Source organism: Chiloscyllium plagiosum, unplaced genomic scaffold (genome assembly GCF_037043375.1).
Source record: "Chiloscyllium plagiosum isolate Xiang-an unplaced genomic scaffold, Cpla_swu_hap1 HiC_scaffold_3, whole genome shotgun sequence".
Classification (NCBI taxonomy): Eukaryota; Metazoa; Chordata; class Chondrichthyes; order Orectolobiformes; family Hemiscylliidae; genus Chiloscyllium; species Chiloscyllium plagiosum.
In genome coordinates this window covers 131,126,342-131,150,066 of record NW_028270141.1, presented here as the reverse complement: position 1 = coordinate 131,150,066, position 23,725 = coordinate 131,126,342, and the positions used below count along the sequence as shown (strand labels likewise).

Sequence of the window (23,725 nt, the reverse complement as noted above, 5' to 3'; positions counted from 1 at the left end):
CAGCCCGCTCTGCTCCAGGTTTCAGTCACTCCAGGACTCCAGCCGCTCTGTTCCGGGTTTCAGTCACTCCAGGACTCCAGCCGCTCTGTTCCGGGTTTCAGTCACTCCAGGACTCCAGCCCGCTCCACTCCGGGTTTCAGTCACTCCAGGACACCAGCCTGCTCCACTCCGGGTTTCAGTCACTCCAGGACACCAGCCCGCTCCACTCTGGGTTTCAGTCACTCTAGGACTTCAGCCCGCTCCACTCCGGGTTTCAGCCACTCCAGGACACCAGCCTGCTCCACTCCGGGTTTCAGTCACTCCAGGACTCCAGCCTGCTCCGCACCGGGTTTCAGTCTCTCCAGGACTCCAGCCTGCTCCGCTCCGGGTTTCAGTCACTCCAGGACTCCAGCCTGCTCCACTCCGGGTTTCAGTCACTCAAGGACACCAACCCGCTCCACTCCGGGTTTCAGTCAGTCCAGGACACCAGCCCGCTCCACTCCGGGTTTCAGTCACTCCAGGACACCAGCCCGCTCTGCTCCGGGTTTCAGTCACTCCAGGACTCCAGCCTGCTCCACTCCGGGTTTCAGTCACTCCAGGACTCCAGCCTGCTCCATTCCAGGTTTCAGTCACTCCAGGACTCCAGCCGCTCTGTTCCGGGTTTCAGTCACTCCAGGACTCCAGCCCGCTCTGCTCCGGGTTTCAGTCACTCCATGATTCCAGCGTCCTCCGCACCGGGTTTCAGTCACTCCAGGACACCAGCCCGCTCTGCTCCGGGTTTCAGTCACTCCAGGACTTCAGCCCGCTCTGCTCCAGGTTTCAGTCACTCCAGGACACCAGACCCCTGCTCCAGGTTTCAGTCACTTCAGGACACCAGCCCGCTCCACTCCGGGTTTCAGTCACTCCAGGACTTCAGCCCGCTCCACTCTGAGTTTCAGTCACTTCAGGACTTCAGCCCGCTCCACTCCGGGTTTCAGTCACTCCAGGACACCAGCCTGCTCCACTCCGGGTTTCAGTCACTCCAGGACTCCAGCCTGCTCCGCTCCGGGTTTCAGTCACTCCAGGACTCCAGCCTGCTCCGCTCCGGGTTTCAGTCACTCCAGGACTCCAGCATGCTCCGTTCCGGGTTTCAGTCACTCCAGGACATCAGCCCGCTCCACTCCGGGTTTCAGTCACTCCAGGACTTCAGCCCGCTCCACTCTGGGTTTCAGTCACTCCAGGACTTCAGCCCGCTCCACTCCGGGTTTCAGTCACTCCAGGACACCAGCCTGCTCCACTCCGGGTTTCAGTCACTCCAGGACTCCAGCCCGCTCCACTCCGGGTTTCAGTCACTCCAGGACACCAACCCGCTCCACTCCGGGTTTCAGTCACTCAAGGACACCAACCCGCTCCACTCCGGGTTTCAGTCACTCCAGGACACCAGCCTCCTCCACTCCGGGTTTCAGTCACTCCAGGACACCAGCCTGCTCCACTCCGGGTTTCAGTCACTCCAGGACACAAATCCGCTCCACTCCGGGTTTCAGTCACTCCAGGACACCAGCCCGCTCTGCTCCGGGTTTCAGTCACTCCAGGACTCCAGCCTGCTCCACTCCGGGTTTCAGTCACTCCAGGACACCAACCCGCTCCACTCCGGGTTTCAGTCACTCCAGGACACCAACCCGCTCCACTCCAGGTTTCAGTCACTCCAGGACTCCAGCCCGCTCTGCTCCAGGTTTCAGTCACTCCAGGACTCCAGCCGCTCTGTTCCGGGTTTCAGTCACTCCAGGACTCCAGCCGCTCTGTTCCGGGTTTCAGTCACTCCAGGACTCCAGCCCGCTCCACTCCGGGTTTCAGTCACTCCAGGACACCAGCCTGCTCCACTCCGGGTTTCAGTCACTCCAGGACACCAGCCCGCTCCACTCTGGGTTTCAGTCACTCCAGGACTTCAGCCCGCTCCACTCCGGGTTTCAGTCACTCCAGGACACCAGCCTGCTCCACTCCGGGTTTCAGTCACTCCAGGACTCCAGCCTGCTCCGCTCCGGGTTTCAGTCACTCCAGGACTCCAGCCTGCTCCGCTCCGGGTTTCAGTCACTCCAGGACTCCAGCCCGCTCCGCTCCGGGTTTCAGTCACTCCAGGACTCCAGCCCGCTCTGCTCCGGGTTTCAGTCACTCCAGGACACCAGTTTGCTCCACTCCGGGTTTCAGTCACTCCAGGACACAAGCCTGCTCCACTCCGGGTTTCAGTCACTCCAGGACTCCATGCCGCTCTGCTCCAGGTTTCAGTCACTCCAGGACACCAGCCCGCTCCACTCCGGGTTTCAGTCACTCCAGGACACCAGCCTGCTCCACTCCGGGTTTCAGTCACTCCAGGATTCCAGCCCGCGCTTCTCCGGGTTTCAGTTACTCCAGGACTCCAGCCCGCGCTTCTCCGGGTTTCAGTCACTCCAGGACTCCAGCCCGCGCTTCTCCGGGTTTCAGTCACTCCAGGACTCCAGCCCGCTCCGTTCTGGGTTTCAGTCACTCCAGGACTCCAGCCCGCTCCGTTCTGGGTTTCAGTCACTCCAGGACTCCATGCCGCTCTGCTCCAGGTTTCAGTCACTCCTGGACACCAGCTTGCTCCACTCCGGCTTTCAGTCACTCCAGGACTCCAGCCCGCTCTGCTCCAGGTTTCAGTCACTCCAGGACACGAGCCCACTCCACTCCGGGTTTCAGTCACTCCAGGACTCCATGCCGCTCTGCTCCAGGTTTCAGTCACTCCAGGACACCAGCCCGCTCTGCTCCGGGTTTCAGTCACTCCAGGACTCCAGCCTGCTCCACTCCGGGTTTCAGTCACTCCAGGACTCCATGCCGCTCTGCTCCAGGTTTCAGTCACTCCAGGACACCAGCCTGCTCCACTCCGGGTTTCAGTCACTCCAGGACTCCATGCCGCTCTGCTCCGGGTTTCAGTCACTCCAGGACTCCAGTTTGCTCCACTCCGGGTTTCAGTCACTCCAGGACTCCATGCCGCTCTGCTCCAGGTTTCAGTCACTCCTGGACTCCAGCCCGCTCTGCTCCGGGTTTCAGTCACTCCAGGACTCCAGCCTCCTCTGCTCCAGGTTTCAGTCACTCCAGGACTCCAGCCTGCTCTGCTCCAGGTTTCAGTCACTCCAGGACACCAACCCGCTCTGCTCCGGGTTTCAGTCACTCCAGGACTCCAGCTGCTCTGCTCCAGGTTTCAGTCACTCCAGGACTCCAGCCCGCTCCACTCCGGGTTTCAGTCACTCCAGGACACCAGCCCGCTCCACTCCGGGTTTCAGTCACTCCAGGACTCCAGCTGCTCTGCTCCAGGTTTCAGTCACTCCAGGACACCAGCCCGCTCCACTCCGGGTTTCAGTCACTCCAGGACTCCAGCCCGCTCCGTTCCGGGTTTCAGTCACTCCAGGACTCCAGCCTGCTCTGCTCCAGGTTTCAGTCACTCCAGGACTTCAGCCTGCTCCACTCCGGGTTTCAGTCACTCCAGGACTCCAGCCCGCTCCACTCCGGGTTTCAGTCACTCCAGGACTCCAGCCCGCTCTGCTCCATTCTGGGTTTCAGTCACTCCAGGACTTCAGCCTGCTCCACTCCGGGTTTCAGTCACTCCAGGACTCCAGCCCGCTCTGCTCCATTCTGGGTTTCAGTCACTCCAGGACACGAGCCTGCTCCGCTCCAGGTTTCAGTCACTCCAGGACACCAACCCGCTCTGCTCCGGGTTTCAGTCACTCCAGGACTCCAGCTGCTCTGCTCCAGGTTTCAGTCACTCCAGGACACCAGCCCGCTCCACTCCGGGTTTCTGTCACTCCAGGTCACCAACCCGCTCCACTCCGGGTTTCAGTCACTCCCGGACACCAGCCCGCTCTGCTCCACTCCGGGTTTCAGTCACTCCCGGACACCAGCCCGCTCTGCTCCACTCCGGGTTTCAGTCACTCCAGGACACCAGCCCACTCCACACACACTGAAGATTGACTTGACTCGAAGTGTTAACTCTGTTTTTCTCTCTCCGCAGGTTCTGCCAGACCTGCTGAATTTCTCCAGTACTTCCTGCTTTTATTTTCTATCTAATCCTGTCCCCTATGGAGCTAAGAGACAGTTGTCTTCACAATTCCCAGGTGGTAAATCACACCTGCAGCTCACCAACCTTATTTTTTGCAGAATCAGAAATTGCTGGAAAACTTCAGTGGGTCTGGCATCATTTTGGAGAGAAGGCAGTGTTAACGGTGACTGCAGAGATCTGAACCTTCTTTTGTGCATTTGCACACTTGCAGTGTAAACCTACGTTATACATTTTTGAGTTTGCTTTTAGTCTGATCTCACCTATTAACCTTAGATTTAAAAGGCATCTGGGTGGATTTATGAATAGGGAGGATTTAGAGGGATATGGGCCAAATTCTGGTAAATAGGACTAGATTAAATTTCGATATCTGGTCGGCATGGACAAGTTGGACCGAAGGGTCTGTTCCCATGTTGTTTAGCTCTATGACTCTCTGAAATTTTTTTCACCTTATTTCTTCATGTTCATTTCCTGTGAATTGAATTGAGTTCATTGTCAGTTTAGTTTAAACCTTTTCCAACTGCACGAGTGACCTTCCTGCGAAACATTGATTCTGGTTCTGTTGAAGTCCATTCCATCAGGAATTTACAAGTCCCACCTCTTACAAAACTGAACCTCCCCTCCCCCAGGAATCTCAAGCCCTCCTTCCTGCATACCCCTAGAGCTACTTGTCCATCAGTCCTGACTGATGTGAGGAGCAGTTCTCATATTTCGATAATTCCAATCATTCCTAGATTTGATCTTCTAGTGTAGATTTTGTCATTTATATAAATGAATTGGATGTGAACAGAGGAGGTATAGTTAGTAAGTTTGCAGATGACACCAAAATTGGAGGTGTATTGTACAGACAAGTAGGTCAGGCAGCATCCATGTGCAGGAAAATCAACGTTTCGGGCAAAAGCTCTTCATCAGGAATGAGGCTGGGAGCTTCAGGGGTGGAGAGATAAATGGGAGGGGGGGTGGGGCTAGGGCAATAGATGAATGGAGGTGGGATGAAGGTGATAGGTCAGAGAGGAGAGTGGAGTGGATAGGTGGGAAGGAAGATTGGCAGGTAGGACAGGTCTTGGGGATAATGCTGAGCTGGAAGGTTGGAACTGGGGTAAGGTGGGGGAAGGGGAAATGAGGAAACTGGTGAAGTCCACATTGACACACTGGGGTTGAAGTGTTCCGAGGCGGAAGATGAGGCGTTCTTCCTCCAGGCGTCGGGTGGTGAGGGAGCGGCGGTGAAGGAGGCCCAGGACCTGCATGTCCACGGCAGAGTGGGAAGAGGAGTTGAAATGTTGGGCCACAGGGTGGTGTGGTTGATTGGTGCGGGTGTCCCGGAGATGTTCCCTAAAGCGCTCTGCGAGGAGGCGTCCAGTCTCCCAGTGTAAAGGAGACCACAATAGGCCCTAAAGTGCTCTGCGAGAAGGCGTCCAGTTCCAACCTGCCAGCTCAGTAGCATCCTCATGACCTGTCCTACCTGCCAATCTTCCTTCCCATCTATCCGCTCCACCCTCCTCTCTGACCTATCACCTTCATTCCCACCTCCATCCACCTATTGCACTCGTAGCTACCTTCTCCCCAGACCCACCACCCTCCCATTTATCTGTCCACTCCGGAGGCTCCTAGTCTCAATCCTGATGAAGGGCTTTTGCCCAAAACGTCGATTTTCCTGCTCCTCAGATGCTGCCTGACTTGCTGTGCTTTTCCAGCATCACTCTAATCTTGACTCTGATCTCCAGCATCTGCAGTTCTCACTTTCGCCTGTACAGACAAGAAGCTTACCTCAGAGTACAATAGGATCTTGATCAGATGGGCCAGTGGGTCGGGAATGGCAGATGGAGTTTAATTTAGATAAATGCGAGGTGCTGCATTTTGGGAAAGCAAACCTTGGCGGGATTTATACACTTAATGGGAAGGTACTGAGGAGTTTGCGGAACAAAGAGACCTTGGTGTGCAGGTTCATAGTCCCTTGAAAGTGGACTCGCAGGTAGATAGGATAGTAAGAAGGCGTTTGGTATACTTTCCTTTATTGGTCAGAGTGTCAAGTATAGGAGTTGGATTCATTTTGAGGCTGTGCAGGTCATTGGTTAGGCCACTGTTGGAATATCGCGTGCAATTCTGGTCTTCGTCCTTTGGAAAGATGTTGTGAAACTTGAAAGGGTTCAGAAAAAAAATTACAAGGATGTTGCCGGAGTTGGAGGATCTGAGCTATAGGGAGAGGCTGAACAGGCTGGGGCTGTTTTCCTGGAGTGTCCGAGGCTGAGGGGTGACCTTCTCGAGGTTTTTAAATCCTGAGGGGCATGGATAGGGTGAATAGACAAGGCTTTTTCCCCAGGATGGGGGAGTCCGGAACTAGAGGGCATAGGTTTAGGTTGAGAGGGGAAAGATTTAAAAGGGACCTAAGGGGTAACCTTTTCACACAGACGTTGGTGAGTGTGCGGAATGAGCTGCCAGAGGAAGTGGTGGAGATTGGTACAATTACAACATTTAAAAGGCATCTCGATGGCTCTATGAATAGGAAGGGTTTACAGGTATAAGGACTAAGTGCTGGCAAATAGGATTAGATTAGTTTAGGATATCTGGTCAGCGTGGACAAGTTGGACCGAAGGGTCTGTTTCCGTGCTGTACATCTCTATGGCTCTATGACCTGTGCTTACCCTATTACCCTTTCATGATTTCAAAGGTATGACTCAGCTTCCTCTTCTACAGTCACAGAGTTATAGACCTGTACAGAACAAAAACAGACCCTTCGATCTAACTCATCCATGCCAACCAGATGTTCTAAATTAATCTAATCCCATTTGCCAGATTTGGGCCCATATTGCTCTAAACCCTTCCTATTCATATACCCATCCAGATGACTTTTTAATGTTGTAATTGTAACAGCCTCCACCACATTGTCTGGCTCATTCCATACACGTACCACCCTCTGCGTGAAAAGGTTGCCCCTTAGGTCTCTTTTATATCTTTCCCCCTCACCCTAAACCTATGCCCTCTAGTTCTGGACTCCCCGATCCCAGGGAAAAGACTTTGCCTATTTATCCTATCCATGCCCCTCATAATTTTGTAAACCTCTATAAGGTCACCCCTCAGCCTCCGACGCTCCAGGGAAAACAGCCCCAGCCTGTTCAACCTCTCCCTGTAGCTCAGATCCTCCAACCCTGGCAACATCCTTGTAAATCTTTTCTGAACCTTTTCAAGTTTCATAACATCTTTCCGATAGGAAGGACACCAGAATTGCACGCAATATTCCAACAGTGGCCTAATCAATGTCCTGTACAGCCGCAACATGACCTCCTAACACCTGTACTCAATACTCTGACCAATAAAGGAAAGCATACCAAACACCTTCTTCACTATCCTATCTACCTGCGACTCCACTTTCAAGGAGCTATGAACCTGCACTCCAAGGTCTCTTTGTTCAGCAATACTCCCTAGGACCTTACCATTAAGTGTATAAGTCCTGCTAAGATTTGCTTTCCCAAAATGCAGCACCTCACATTTATCTGAATTAAACTCCATCTGCCACTTCTCAGCCCATTGACCCATCTGGTCCAGATCCTGTTGTAATCTGAGGTAACCCGCTTCGCTGTCCACTACATGTCCAAATTTGGTATCATCTGCAAACTTACTAACTGTCCCTCTTATGCTTTCATCCAAATCATTTATGTAAATGACAAAAAGTAGAGGGCCCAGCACCGATCCTTGTGGCACTCCACTGGTCACAGGCCTCCAGTCTGAAAAACAACCCTCCACCACCACCCTCTGTCTCCTACCTTTGAGCCAGTTCTGTATCCAAATGGCTAGTTCTCCCTGTATTCCATGAGATCTAACCTTGCTAACCAGTCTCCCATGGGGAACCTTGTCGAACACCTTACTAAAGTCCATATAGATCACATCTACTGCTCTGCCCTCATCAACCTTCTTTGATACTTCTTCAAAAAACTCAATCAAGTTTGTGAGACATGAGGCACAAAGCCATGTTGACTATCCCGAATCAGTCCTTGCCTTTCCAAATACATGTACATCCTGTCCCTCAGGATTCCCTCTAACAACTTGCCCACCACCGAGGTCAGGCTCACCAGTCTATAGTTCCCTGGCTTGTCTTTACTGCCCTTCTTAAACAGTGGCACCACGTTTGCCAACCTCCAGTCTTCCTGCACCTCACCTTTGACTATCGATGATACAAATATCTCAGCAAGAGGTCCAGCAATCACTTCTCTAGCTTCCCACAGAGTTCTAGGGTACACGTGATCAGGTCCTGGGGATTTATCCACCTTTAACCGTTCAAGACATCCAGCACTTCCTCCTCTGCAATCTGGACATTTTGCAAGATGTCACCATCTATTTCCCTACAATCTATGTCTTGTTTTAGTTAAGAACCTCTTCTCATTAGATGAGATTTTTTTCCCTCTACCAGAAACCTACATGACAGTGGCCTATGGTGAGGATTGCTCTTGCAGCACTTTTATAATCCAGCACTCCTAGCTGCTAAGGAAAGGAAATACATCACTAGAGGAGAAGCAGAGGGGGTGGGAGAAAGTTTTATTTTCATGCCTCGTGATGCCAAGTGAACAGTGACAATTGTAGGAAACACTTGTCAGGAAATTGTCAATCCTCAATCCCTAACTTTTCACGAGTGAGGGCTGAGAAAGCTTCAGCTTCAGTTTAATTCACAAAATCAGTTGACATCAGAGTAGACTTACCAGTTATACAGAGTCAGAGAGATGTACAGCACAGAAACAGAACCTTTGGTGCATCTCGTCCATGCCGACTAGATATCCTGAACTAATACAGTCCCATTTGCCAGCATTAGGCCCTATATCCCTCTAAACCCTTCCTATTCATATACCCATCCAGATGCCTTTTAAATGTTGCAATTCTACCAGACACCACCATTTCCTCAGGCAGCTTATCCCATAAGCCTACCATCCTCTGTGTGATTGCCCTGATCTGGAGTTGAAACTTTATTGCTGGAACAGCACAGCAGGTCAGGCAGCATCCAGGGAACAGGAGATTCGACGTTTCGGGCACAGGCCCTTCTTCAGGAATGAGCAGAGAGTGTTCAGCAGGAGAAGATAAAAGGTAGGGAGGAGGGACTTGGAGGAGGGGCGTTGGAAATGTGATAGGTGGAAAGAGGTCAAGGTGAAGGTGATAGGTCGGAGTAGGATGGAAGCGGAGAGGTCAAGAAGAAGACTGCAGGTCAGGAAGGCGGTGCCGGGCTGGAGGGATTCGGCTGAGACAAGGTGGGGGGATGAAGAAACTGGTGAAGTCCAAGTTCATCCCCTGTGGTTGGAGGGTTCCCAGTCGGAAGATAAGACGCTCCTCCTCCGACCGTCGCGTTGTTGTGGTTTGGCGGTGGATGAGTCCAATGACCTGCATATCCTCGGTGGAGTGGGAGGGGGAGTTGAAATGCTGTGCTACAGGGTGGTTGGGTTGGTTCGTCCGGGTGGCCCAGAGGTGCTCTCTGAATCGCTCCGCAAGTAGGCGGCCTGTCTCCCCAATATAGAGGAGGCCACACCGGCTGCAGCGGATGCAGTAGATGATGTGGGTGGAGGTGCAGGTGAATCTGTGGCGGATATGGAAGTTTCCTTTGGGGCCTTGGAGAGAAGTGAGGGGGGAGGTGTGGGCGCAACTGTTGCACCTCCTGCGGTTGCAAGGGAAGGTGCCGGGAGTGGAGGTTGGGTCGGTGGGGGGTGTGGATCTGACAAGGGAGTCGCGGAGGGAGTGGTCTCTACGGAAAGCTGATAGGGGAGGGGAGGGAAATATATCCTTGGTGCTGGGGTCTGTTTGGAGGTGGCGGAAGTGACGGCGGATGATGCGCTGTACATGGAGATTGGTGGGGTGGTAGGTGAGGACCAGTGGGGTTCTGTCCTGGTGGCGGTTGGAGGGGCGGGGCTCAAGGGCGGAGGAGCGGGAAGTGGAGGAGATGCGGTGGAGGGCACCGTCGACCACGTCGGGGGGGAAATTGCGGTCCTTGAAGAAGGAGGCCATCTGGGTTGTACGTATTTTGAACTGGTCCTCCTGGGAGCAGATGCGGCGGAGACGAAGGAATTGGGAGAATGGGATGGCGTTTTTACAGGGGGCAGGATGGGAGGAGGTGTAGTCCAGGTAGCTGTGGGAGTCGGTTGGTTTGTAGTAGATGTCCGTGTTGATTCGGTCGCCTGAGATAGAAACAGAAAGGTCTGGAGTTGGCAGGATCCTGCTCCAAATAATTCAAAAGAAAATAAAGGTGCAATGAACAAAACTGACAAACTTTTTTTAAAAACTGAGTCCTTTTATTAGTCATAAATGTATTGGAGAGGATGAGGGAAGGAATTTATTTTTAAAACAAGAGTCATTTGATAGTCTCATGATGAATCTATTCACATGTAGTTCCAGTTAGCATGAGAAACTGGGGAAGAACCTGTTCAGCAACTCTTGCAGGAGATGGGCCCGAAGCAGGAAGACTTGCAAATGTGACAGCTCCAGGAATATGGCCAAAAAGTTGGACATGATGTGATGGTGCTGATGTTGGACTGGGGTGGACAAAGTTAAAAATCAATGAGGTAAAAACAATGACTGCAGATGCTGGAAACCAGATTCTGGATCAGTGGTGCTGGAAGAGCACAGCAATTCAGGCAGCATCCGAGGACAGGCAAAATCGACGTTTCGGGCAAAAGCCCTTCATCAGGAATAAAGGCAGAGAGCCTGAAGCGTGGAGAGATAAGCTAGAGGAGGGTGGGGGTGGGGAGAGAGTGGCATAGAGTCGAGTTTGTTTCAGGACATGGTTGAAGAGCTTCAGGGCTGAGGAAATGACCTGGGAGTTGCAGTGAGAGAGAGACTCCCTGAGATTCTTGTAGAGAGAGGAGGAAAACTTCTTCAAGGCAGGCATCCTTGCAAGAGGATTCGCAGTAGGGTTAAAATCAACGAGGTAAAAACAATGACTGCAGATGCTGGAAACCAGATTCTGGATCAGTGGTGCTGGAAGAGCACAGCAATTCAGGCAGCATCCGAGGACAGGCAAAATCGACGTTTCGGGCAAAAGCCCTTCATCAGGAATAAAGGCAGAGAGCCTGAAGCGTGGAGAGATAAGCTAGAGGAGGGTGGGGGTGGAGAGAGTGGCATAGAGTCGAGTTTGTTTCAGGACATGGTTGAAGAGCTTCAGGGCTGAGGAAATGACCTGGGAGTTGCAGTGAGAGAGAGACTCCCTGAGATTCTTGTAGAAAGAGGAGAAAAACTTCTTCAAGGCAGGCATCCTTGCAAGAGGATTCGCAGTAGGGTTAAAATCAACGAGGTAAAAACAATGACTGCAGATGCTGGAAACCAGATTCTGGATCAGTGGTGCTGGAAGAGCACAGCAATTCAGGCAGCATCCGAGGACAGGCAAAATCGACGTTTCGGGCAAAAGCCCTTCATCAGGAATAAAGGCAGAGAACCTGAAGCGTGGAGAGATAAGCTAGAGGGTCAGTCAAAATTAGAGTGGCGCTGGAAAAGTACAGCAGATCAGGCAGCATTGGAGGAGCAGAAAAATGGGCAAACGCCCTTCAATCAGGAATCAGGAGAGTTAAAAATCACGTAACACAAGATTATGAAGTTGGAGGCACATGCATGTGTACTTTGGGATATGAGGGACGCACTGCACAAATCAGCTCTTGAGTATGTGCCTCTTATGAAGTTGAAGAGAAGTTTTACGAGGAATTAAACTCAGACCTCTCATTGCCTATATTTGCTTCGTCACTCTGGGGGCAAAAGGCTAATGCAGCTTTTATACAGTATTTCAATCGCAAACATCGCGCACAGAAGGGTGGGTCACCATCTCTCCGCCCTCTGTCAGATAAAGAAAATAAGTGCTGTGGGTGGGGAGAGTGACATGTCCTTGTAAATTAGGCCATCCGTGCGAGCAACGCCTGCACTTTGCGAGTGGGGTCAAAGGAGGGCTATTGTAGTTCCCAGCGTCCGCGCGGCCGCTGACTTTCAATGGGGACCGGGCTCCAAACGGACTACAAGTCCCAGCGCGCAGGGCGGTGAGCATGCGTATTGGAGCCACCGCCCTCCCGATGATTGACAGGCAATTCCTGGGCAGGGATTCTATTGCATTTGGCTGCGCTGCGCTGGGGAGACGCGGCTTCCCCACAGGCAGTGGCAATGGCTGGGTGCAGCTCCTTTTCCCAGGCTCTCCTGCACCGAATAGCCAAACAGTGTTGCAGGCAGCGTTTTCAGTGCGGCGGTCTCTCCTCCTCTGTCCGGGAAAAATGCATGGCCAGCAACCCGCTGCCGGAGCCGGCACCGAACGGGGAGGCTGCAGGAGTGAGTTTGCAAAGTTTTGTTTTCTATTTATAATCCTTCTGTCGTGTGTATTATTGGGTCAGGGGTTGGATTGCCCTCTCCCCTTTGATCTGCGTCCCTCTCAGCCCTTTCAATGCACAGCTCCGAGACTCTGCTGCTCCAATAGACAGACATAGTTGAGAATCTCAACAGAACAAAAAAGACAACGCGTGGGAGAGAGAAACCGGAGTTAGTGTTTGGGGTTGTTGAGGAGCTGGAGTAACAGATCAAGTTGTGACAAATGCGAAGCTCGTCCAAAGGTAGGAGGCTGCAGGGCAAAAAGAAAGGGAAAGGTATGTGATATGTGGGAGAGAATCAACTGATTAAAGAGTCAAAGTGCAACCAACATATAGTAATGATATGTGACAGTAAATGAGTCCAGAAGAGCGATAGAGTCAGAGTTGTACAGCACGGAAACCGACCCTTTGGGTCAATTCGATCGTTCCGACCAGATAGCCCAATCCGACCCCGTCCCATTTCAGAATCAGCATCCCTAGTATGGAAACAGGCCATTCGGCCCAATAGGTCCACACCAACTCTGAACAGCATCGCACGCTCACTCTCACCCGATCCGTGTCCCTCTGAACCCTTCCTATTCATATACCCATCCAGATGCCTTTTAAATGTTGCAGTTGTACCGGCCTCCACCACTTCCTCTGGCAGCTCATTCCATACACACACCACCCTCTGTGTGGAAAAAGTTGTCCCTTAGGTCCCTTTTATACCTTTCCCCTCTCATTTTACACCTCTACCTTCTAGTTTTGGACTCCCCCACCCTAAGAAAAAGAACTTGCCTATTAACTCTATCCATGCCCCTCATGACTTTGTAAACCTTTTAGAAGGTCACCCCTCAGTGTCTGGGGGGGAAAACAGTCCCGGCCTATTCAGCCTCTCCCTGTCTAAACAGCCTCAAACCGTCCAGCCCCGGCAACATGTTTCTAAATCTTTCCTGCATCCTTTCGAATTGAACAACATCCTTCCTATAGAAAGGTGACCAGAATTGTATGCAGTATTCCAAAAGTGGCCTAACCATTGTCCTGTACAGGTGCAACATGACTCCCAGCTCCTATACTCGATGTTCCAAATTCCTTTTTATCACCCTACTTGCAACTCTACTGTCAATGAACTGTGGACCTAAACCCCTCGGTCTCTTTGTTTGACAACTCTCCCCGGGGCCCTAGCATTTACTGTATAAGCCCTGCCCTGATTCGCCTTTCCAAAGTGCAGCACCTCACATTTATCTAAATTAAACTCCATCTGCCTCTCCTCAGCCCATCTGATCAATATCCTGTTGTACCCTGAGGAAACCACCTTCACTGTCCACTATCTCACCAATTTTGGTGTCATCTACAAACTTACTAATTATACCTCCTATAATATCCCCCACAATCATTTAAATAAATGACGAAAAGCAGTGGACTCAGCACTAATCCTTGTAGCACATCACTGGCCACAGACCTGCAGTCTGAAACACATCTCCTCTGCACCACCCTCTGTCTCCTACCTTCAAACCAATTTTGTATCCAGTTGGCTAGCTCTCCCTGTATTCCATGTGAGCTAACCTTGCTACCCAGTCTAGCATGTGGAATCTTTGCTGAAATCAATCTTCTTTGTCACTTGCTTTTAAAAAAAAATCAATCATGTTAGTGAGACATAGTTTCCCATGTACAAAGCCATGCTGACTATCTCTAATCAGTCCTTGCCTATCCAAAAAAATGTAAGTCTTATCCCTCGCAAACCTCTCCAGAAACCTACCAGCCACTGCTGTAAGGCTCGCCTGCCTATAGTTCTTTGACTGTTCATTATTGTCTTTCTTTATTAATGGCACCGTATTAACCAACCTCCAATCTTCCAGGACCTCACCTGTGACTATCACTGATACAAATATCTCAGCAAGGGGCCCAGCAATCACTTCCCTAGCTTCCCACAGAGGTCTGGGGTACACCTGATCAGGTCTTGGAGAATTATCCACTGTGTGCAGTTTAAGTCCACCAGCACCTCCTCTTCTGTAATATAGACACTTTTCAAGATATCACTATTTATTTCCCCATGTTCTCTTGCTTCCATGTCCTTCTCTACAGTAAATACTAATGCAAAATACTTGTTTAATATATCACCTATCTTCTGTGGTTCCACACATAGGATAAAGATCAAAGAGGTCATCTGTTCTCTCCTTAGTTACTGTTTCGCCCTTAATATATTTGTAGAAACTTTCTGGATTCTCCTTAACTCTTACTTGCCAAAGCTATCACATGTCCCCTTTCTGCACTCCTGATTTCCCTCCTGAGTATACTCCTACTGCCCTTATACTCTTCTAAGGATTCACTCGATCTCAGCTGATAAATGTGTCCTTTTTCTTGATTCGAGCATTGGTTTCTCTAGTCTTCCAGAATTCCGTGTTCCTGCCAGCCTTGCCCGTGACCCTAGAGTCATAGAGATGTACAGCACAGAAACAGCCCCTGACTAGATATCTGAAATAAATCTATTCCCATTTGCCAGTATTTGGCCCATACCCCTCCAAACCTTTCCTATTCGTATACCCATTTGGATGCCTTTTAAATGTTGCAATTGTACCAGCCTCCACCACTTCCTCTGGCAGCTCATTCCATACACGCACCACCCTCTGTATGAAAAAGTTGTGCCTTAGGTCTCTTTGATATCTTTCCCCTCTCACTTTAAACCTATGCCCTCTACTTTTGGACTCTCTCACCTCAGGGGAAAAAACCTTGTCTATTTACCCTATCCATGTTCCTCATGATTTTATAAACCTCTAAGGTCACCCCTCAGCCTCCGACACTAGGGCAAACAGCCCCAGCATATTTAGCCTCTCCCTGTAGCTCGAACTCTCCGACCTAACAGGAACATACTGTCTCTCATTATCTCGTTCTTAAAGGGTCCTACTTTCCAACCGTCCCTTTATCTGCAAACAGCTTCCCCCAATCAACATTTGAAAATTCCCATCTAATACTGTCGAAATTGGCCTTACTCCAATTTAGAACTTTAACTAAAGTGAGTGGCACAGTGGTTAGCACTGTTGCCTCACAGTGCCAGAGACCCGGGTTCAATTCCCACCTCGGGTGACTCTCTCTGTGGAGTTTGTACGTTCTCCCCGTGTCTGCGTGGGTTTCCTCCGGGTGGTCTGGTTTCCTCCCACAATCCAAAAATGTGCAGGTTAGGTGAATTGGCCACACTCAATTGCATCTAGTGTTAGGTGAAGGGGGAAATGTAGGGGAATGGGTCTGGGTGGGTTGCGCTTCGGCGGGTCGGTGTGGACTTGTTGGGCCGAAGGGCCTGTTTCCACACTGTAAGTAATCTAAGCTAGAGTTGCATTTTATAATCCTGAAACTCCTTCCTGAAAAGCAGAGTGGGTGAAACTACACCCCAAGGACAGCAGCAGTTCAAAATGTCATTTCCGCACTTCCTGGCCTGGAAGGACTGATTTATGGAGAACAATCTTCATCAGTCAGAAGTTTAGAACAGTCAGGGGAAGTTTTATCGGAACCTATAAAATTCTGACTGGACTACACGTGGTAAATGCAGAAAGGATATTCCTGATGACCAGGGAGTCCAGGACCAGGGGTCAGAACCTAAACGTATCAGGAAAGCCTCTCAGGCCGAGATGAGACATTTCTTCACCCAGAGAGTGGTGGGTCTGTGAAAGGTCCTGCCACAGAAAATGGCTGAGGTGAAAACATTGAATGTTTTCAGGAAGGAGTTGAATACCCTTCTTAGAGCTAAAGGGATCAAAGAATATTGGAAGAAAACTAGAACAGGGGACGGAGTCGGATGCTAAAATAAAACAAAGAATTACAGGTGATGGAGATTGGAAACAAAAACAGAAACAGAAATTTCTGGCTTGACTGTGATCATATTGAATGGTGGAGCAGATTTGATGGGCCGAATGGTCTGCTGCTGCTCCGATTTCCTGTTTCTCAAGGGGCACATAAGCATGGCAATAACTGCCACATCCTGAGAATGAACAAGAAAAATTTTTTTGTAACCGTCTGAAAGCCCTCAAAAGCAAAGTGCTTTGAGAGTGTTGTTGCCATGGGGGCAGGTGAGTGTCGCCGCGGGGACGTTGGGGCAGGCGCAGATGTTGCCACGGTGACGTGGGAACGTGGGGTTGTCACCACGGTGACGGGGTTGGGTTGTCAACGTGACAGCAGCATCAGCAACATCTCCCGCTGGAGATGCAAAACTGGGACGGGGGGACAGAGCCTGAACTTGACCAGGAGGGTGTGAAGCACCTGATCAAAGATGGAATGCTTTACCTCAAGATTGCGCTTGTGTTTTATTGATGGCTGAAGTCAGAGTGGGAAGGATAGTTTGAATTCCCCGCCACTTTCCCCCGGCACTGGAAACCTTTACTACAAGACTGAATACGCTCATTCCGCAAAGCTGTTCCTCAATCTCTCTGTAAGCTCCAAAATGGTGTCATGTTCAACACCACATTGTGGGCCGAAGGGCCTGTACTGTACAGCCCTACATAGGGGAGGCCACACTGTGAACAGCAAACATAGAGAACGCTAAATTGAAAGAAGGGCAAATAAGCCGTCTTTCTACTTGGAAGGATATCTTTTTTTTTGGTGGGGGGCTTCAGGGAGGAGAGAGAGACAGCGGGTTAAAACAAAAAAATAGGTGTTGCATGTCCTGCAATTGCATGGAAAACTGCTGGGGGAGAAGGGGCTGATTTAAGGAATGGGAAAGGTGATGTGTAAGGAGCAGGAACACTGAAAGGGGAAGGGTATGCTTGGTTGAGGAATTTCTGTGGGAAGGACTCGCATTATGGAATAGATGGGCATGAGAAGCCGGGAGAATGAAACAGGAAGGCATGTTTTTGATCAGTAAGGGAATAGAGGGTTATGGGGAAAAGTGGCGTTGAGGATTATCAGGTCAGTCTCCTTCCATGGCGGAGCAGACTCGATGGGCTGATTGGCCTATTTCTACATCTGGTGGAATCCTCAGTGATCATGTGGCCACTGTACGAATTGGCCGCAGCCACAGGGCAGGCGGGAAACTGTTGGCAGCGAGATCTGGGAACAGAAAATGCTTTGGAAACTCCCACGCACTTGGAAGTCATGTCAGAACAACATTGTTCAATTCCCTTGGCGATACATTCAGAAGAAACTTGCATCAGGACATCTCAGCTCTGCACAGCTACTGAAGTGTATCTTGGCATTGTCTGTTTGGGCACGCTGACGTGAGTCCTCGCGCAGCACGCTCCCACAGACAGCAAAGTGACAACTGACATGATCATCTGTTTCTCAGTGGGGGTGGGATGGTGTCAGTGGGACTGGAGGAACTTCCCTGTTTTCTCGTGGGGGTGGGAGGGTGGAAATCTAGAATGTACCTGCCTGGGAGGCAGAAGAGGCAGGAAATGTGTACATGGTTAATTAAGTATTTGTACTGCCATAACATGGTGGCTATGAGCCAAGTGGGATTAGTGTAGGCAGGTCAGCGCAACCTCACTGGGCTGAAGGGCCTCTTTTGTGTTGTATGAGACTGAGCTGTAATGCTCTGCGATTCTTTATGTCCTCCTGAGGGCCATCTACTTTGTTTAGAAGGTGTAGATTATATTTAAATGGAGAGAGACTACTGAGTTTACTTGTACGCCAATCACAAAAGGGTGGCCTCTATTGCAAACAGATAAGGGTCTAAAAATGGGGGAATCTTGCTACAATTGTACATGGAACATAGAACATTACAGCGCAGTACAGGCCCTTCGGCCCTCGACGTTGCGCCGACCTGTCATACCAATCTAAAGCCCATCTAACTTACACTATTCCATTCCCATCCATATGCTTATCCAATGACCATTTAAATGCCCTTTAAGTTGGCGAGTTTATTACTGTGGCAGGCTGTGCATTCACACCCATACTGCTGTCTGAGTAAAGAAACTACCTCTGTCCTATTATCTATCACCCCTCCATTTAAAGCTATGTCCCCTCATACTGGCTATCACCATCCAAGGTAAAAGGCTCTCACTATCTAAACCAGGATTTAGATGACACCGATCTGGAATACTGTGTACAAGTTGTTACCCTTTTCAAAAGCATGTGCTGTCATTTACATCACCTGACCTGATCAAAATACATTCTTGCATTCTTTTGTTGAGGTTGGAAGGATGCCAGTCATATTGGAAACAAGGCTGTTTCGCAAGGGCAGCACAGTGACTCAGCAGTTAGCATGGCTGCCTCACAGCGCCACGGACCCCTGGGTCCGATTCCAGCCCCGGAGTGGAGTTCACACGTTCTCCCCGTGTCTATGTGGGTTTCCTCCCACAGTCCCAAGACGTGCAGGTTAGGTGCACTGGCCGTGTTAAATTGTCCACAGCGTCCAGGGATGTGTAGGCTTAGGTGTGTTAGCCATGGGAAATACAGGGTCACAGGGATAGTTGTGGTGGGGTTGTGTGTGGGGGGGTTTTGGGGTAAGGGGAGGGGGGGATTGGGGAGGTGGTGGTTCTTGGGTGAAATGCTCTCCAGAGTGTCAGTGTGGACTGGATGGGCCAAATGAATTCAGTGACTTTGAGAAAAAGTTGGGCCTATGTTCATGACAAGTTTCAAGAATGTAGGGCGATCTTATGAGCAAGCTATCGGGGGCTGGGCGTTCTGAGAGAATGTTGCCCCTCTGGGGGATAATCTCCAAGTCTGGGTATAGTTTCACAATAAGGTGTCTCCCATTTAAGACAGAGATGGCTAGGTATTCATCTTCTGAGTCAAGTTGGAGAATGCCAAAGTCTTTTCTGGAAAGTAGTTGAGGTAATGTCATTAAATATCCCCCAGTGCTGAGGTGGACAGATCGCCAACCGATTCCAGGGCTATTGGTGTTGGAGTTGGGGCTGTGGTCAAATCAATTATCGAGTGGCACAGAGTCTGGCTGAATGGGTCTCCAGCTTTGCCGATGTCGTCTTCTGATTATGTAGGTGCCTCAGTTTGACGATTCATTCAAGAACTGGGAGCATTCCTTCAGTATTAGACTGGGAGTGCCGGCCTGGATTACACGTGCAAGTCTCTGTGAGGAAGCAGAAGTTTTAAACGCTGCCCCCCTCCCCGCCACGCCCAACCGACTCCGAGGTAGGAACGTGCCCCTTACAAAATTCTCTCCTCTTGGGTCTCGGTCTTACTTGAATATGTTGCTTCTGTGGTGTTGTACGGAGGGAATTCGAATAAAGGTTTTGTTTTGGTTTTCCTGAGTAGAGAATTGCCTCCGAGAGGGTGGAGTTGGCAAGAGCTGGGGAAGAGCTCTGCAATGGCAGAGCGACTCCTTGACTAGGCCGTCATTGACTGTAAACAGACTGTGTGCAAGGACTGGGAGCGTCTTTTGCTTAGTGTTTGATAGTGACTGCCAGGGATTGTTGAGGTTTTGATGAGTAAGCGTTTCCCAGCAGTGTGTTGCCAGCTCTTGCCAAGAGTTCTGAGAATTGTCAATATTGGCTCAGGAGATTTCAATTTTTTTTTGTTATTTGCCTGAAGATAATGTCAGGAGTCCCCTAGTGTTTTAGCAGGAGAGCACCTCCTGAAGGTGAGATGAAATCAGTTGGCCACTTTGTAATGGGGGTGAATCCCTTGCCTCCTACATCAAGGGAAACTGATACATTCCTTTCCATAGCAGTAGTTTAATGATTTCTGTTTGGTTTGGGAGGGTATGGACCATTTGAACTGTTTCCTCGTCCACAGAAGAAAGTGGAGCACCACGTTTTGGGTGAACTAGCCGAGTGTGTTAAAGTAGTGGGTAAAGCTACAGTGAGAGTATTCACCATCTTGGCGTTCAGTGAAACACTGAGCTGAGCTTACGGTTGCATCCGTTACAAACAGCATCGACGGCCATCTTGGCGACACCATACGGCTCATCAGCTCCCGAAAGCCACCTCCATGTCTCCCCCCCCACGTCCCTAATGGGTCTATTCTCAGGCTCACTTTCTGGCCTTACAGCAGCCTCCATGAGCTGGATTGTCCAAATCCCTGCTACTCCAAATTTGTAATGACCTTACTGCACCCTTCCCTCCATTCCTCCACTCCCCACCCCCTTTCCTCCTCCCCTCCTTCCACCTTGCCCTTCTCTCCTTCCTCCTTCCACCTCCACTCCCCCGCCTTATTCCACCTCCTCCCCCGCCTTATGACCTGACAATTTGACCAAGGCTTTGGTTGTGTGATCTAAGATTGTCTCTGTCTTTGTTGTTTTTTTGAGATCGCCTCAAAGGAAGGCTCTGACATCTTGGAATTGTAAAGGTGTCATCTAAATGCTTGCGTGAGCGCTGAGCAGACCGTGGCTGTGGGGGTGTCACATTGCGTTGAAGTAACAATGTTGAGTTTGAGCAGAAAGAGGAAATGTTAATATTGGAATCAAAGCAGCATATAATGGAAGGACAGGGCGTGGACATGGACCTCTGAGAGGGAAGAATTGTGTTCACACTCTGATCGGGATCAGGATGGGCTTTGGCAATTTTGTCAAAGTGGTGTGTGTTTCTGCACAGTGTGTTGGTCAGATAGTTTGTGGTGGAATTAAATCTGTTGACTCTGTCTTGCTTGGAGTGAGATTAGCCAAGTGGGGGATGTTGTAACACCACACCGGTGATTCTATCCTAGAGAAAATTCATTGGGAGCATAGCATGATGACGTTTGGAAAGTTGGGATCAATGAAAGCCAGCCTTTGACTCTCTGTCTCTTTCGTGTAGGAGTCATAGTTTGGTGGATAAGTTGTCATTGTCCATTTTGCTGCCTCAGATTGGTGCGATGTGTAGGAATCTCACTCCACAGTGTCATCTCTTAGGAATTTCTTCCCTTTTTTCTTCTGTTCTAATTTGCATAATTTTAATCACTTTGCGTTGAGGAGCTGTGTCCTCATATGCCTCAATCTTTAGTTCCTTCTGAAGCGTCCCCCTCTACTTTTCCTTCACCTTTCCCTTGAGGAAGCTTGTCACCGCAGCTTAGTCCGTGGACTGAGGTTTTGGTCACCTGATGTAACCCTCACGTTTGAATAACCACCTGTGCAGAATCCTGACTGCAGTGTGGGGGCCATGCAAATGCACATTATTGACAGAGTTGTTGAGGACGTGGGGGTGTGGGTGGGGGGAGATGGTGGGGGAAAGATGGTTTAGTGGACAGGAAATGAGCTTCATTTCTGGTGATAGCTGTTTCTGGGAAACAGGTCGATTAAAGACTGTGTGTCAGGATTGGCTACGGTTTGTACAATTTGTAAAATGCATTCCCGGAAATGTTTGTGAACCAAACATAGCGTAGCCAAAGGGTCCCTCTTCAGACTAGCTTTCGGTAATCCAGTCCAGGTCACGGTGTTCCTAACCTCCAATTTCCCTCTTGTTCCTGGATGAGTCCAAAGTCTGATATTCTGGTGAGGTCATTTGGTCACCACGGCGACCAGTCCTAAATCTGAACCTTCTCACATGGTAAATCTCTTGTGTAGTATTACTGCCACAGGGAAATATGTGTCAGCTTGCTCTCTCCAAAACCATGTGTGTGTGTGTTCCCTTGGGAGTGTTGCTGAACAAAGAGACCTTGGAGTGCAGGTTCATAGCTTCTTGAAAGTGGAGTCACAGGTAGATATGATATTGAAGAAGGCGTTTGGTATGCTTTCCATCATATCAACCTGTGACTCCACTTTCAAGGAGCTATGAACCTGCACTCCAAGGTCTCATTGTTCAGCAACACTCCCTAGGACCTTACCATTAAGTGTATAAGTCCTGCTAAGATTTGCTTTCCCAAAATGCAGCACCTCGCATTTATCTGAATTAAACTCCATCTGCCACTTCTCAGCCTGAATGAATCCAGTCCCATTTGCCAGCACTTGGCCCATATCCTTCTAACCCTTCCTATTCATATTCCCATCCAGATACTTTGTAATTGTACCAGCCTCCACCACATCCTCTGGCAGCTCATTCCAAACACGTACCACCCTCTGTGTGGAAAAGGTTATCCCTTAGGTCACTTTTAAATCTTTCCCCACTGGCACTAAAGCTATGCCCACTAGTTTTGGACTCTTCCACCCCAGGGAAAAGTCCTTGTTGATTCACCCTATCCATGCCCCTCATAATTTTGTAAACCTCGATAAGGTCACCCCTCAGCCTCCGACGCTCCAGGGAAAACAGCCAATAAAGGAAAGCATACCAAACGCCGCCTTCACTTTTATTAGTCAGACTATTGAGTACAGGAGTTGGGAGGTCATGTTGCGGCTGTACAGGACATTGGTTAGGCCACTGTTGGAATATTGCATGCAATTCTGGTCTCCTTCCTATCGGAAAGATGTTGTGAAACTTGAAAGGGTTCAGAAAAGGTTTACAAGGATGTTGCCAGGGTTGGGGGATCTGAGCTACAGGGAGAGACTGAACAGGCTGAGGCTGTTTTCCCTGGACCGTCGGAGGCTGAGGGGTGACCTTATAGAGGTTTACAAAATCATGAGGGGCATGGATAGAATAAATAGACAAAGTCTTTTCCCTGGGGTCAGGGAGTCCAGAACTAGAGGGTATAGGTTTAGGGTGAGAGGGGAAAGATATAAAAGAGACCTAAGGGGCAGCTTTTTCACGCAGAGGATGGTACGTGTATGGAATGAGCTGCCAGAGGATGTGGTGGAGGCTGTTACAATTGCAACATTTAAGAGGCATTTGGATGGGTATATGAATAGGAAGGGTTTGGAGGGATATGGGCCGGGTGCTGGCAGGTGGGACTAGATTGGGTTGGGATATCTGGTCGGCATGGACAGGTTGGACCGAAGGGTCTGTTTCTGTGCTGTACATCTCTATGATTCTGTGACCAGGAGTTGAGTCTGCAGCATTGGCAATGTGAAAGCTAGTTTGTTCCTCACTCCTTGTCCCTCCTTCATTTCAGGGTAGGCTGGGATTTGTGAAAAGCCGTGGTTTTATCCGTGAGCCGCCGCTGCCCTTCTCTGCCTTTCTGACGGACAACTTTGGGAGACAGCACAGCTATCTCCGGATCTCCCTGACGGAAAAGTGTAATCTCCGCTGTAAGTCTGACGACCATGAGAGTCCGTGTCCAATACTAGAGGTGCTAGGGTGGGGAGAGGAGGCGGGGGGGTGGGGGGGGGTGGGGTCTGACTGCATCAACTCACCGATTGACGTTAGCGCTGTAGAGTGAGCCATTTTGTTTGTTTCCTGAATTGACCTTTTAAGCTCAGCTTACCCTGTACCATGTCAGGATTCCCAAACTGTGCGGCTACCCCAACGGGATTTTGAGGGAAACTGGTTCGGAGCCAGCAATGGTTGGCATGGAATTCTGGGACATGTTCGCCCAGTTGAGAGGCCCCTCAAAATCTTCCCGTCTTGTTACTCGTTCACAGGATGTGGGCATCATTTATTACCCAGAGAGCAGCTCAGAGTCCGTAAGAGATCAGAGCAGAAGTTAGGCCATTCAGCCCATCAAGTCTGCTTCGCCATTCAAT

General features: G+C 50.0%; 1 protein-coding gene across 4 annotated transcripts in view; it reads left to right on the top strand.

Annotated features, from left to right (window-relative positions):
• The first annotated feature begins 12,090 nt into the window (after positions 1-12,090).
• mocs1 (molybdenum cofactor synthesis 1) overlaps positions 12,091-23,725 on the top strand; it is a 48,671-nt gene continuing 37,036 nt past the window's right edge. For 2 of the 4 annotated variants that reach the window (XM_087983436.1, XM_087983430.1), the window contains exons 1-2: positions 12,091-12,298; positions 23,155-23,290. In XM_087983436.1, the coding sequence (XP_087839562.1) occupies positions 12,137-12,298; positions 23,155-23,290 (298 nt within the window). In that variant the 5' untranslated portion in view covers positions 12,091-12,136. The remainder of the gene's footprint in view (positions 12,299-23,154; positions 23,291-23,725) is intronic. The other 2 variants (XM_087983439.1, XM_087983449.1) reach the window with 2 other exon arrangements.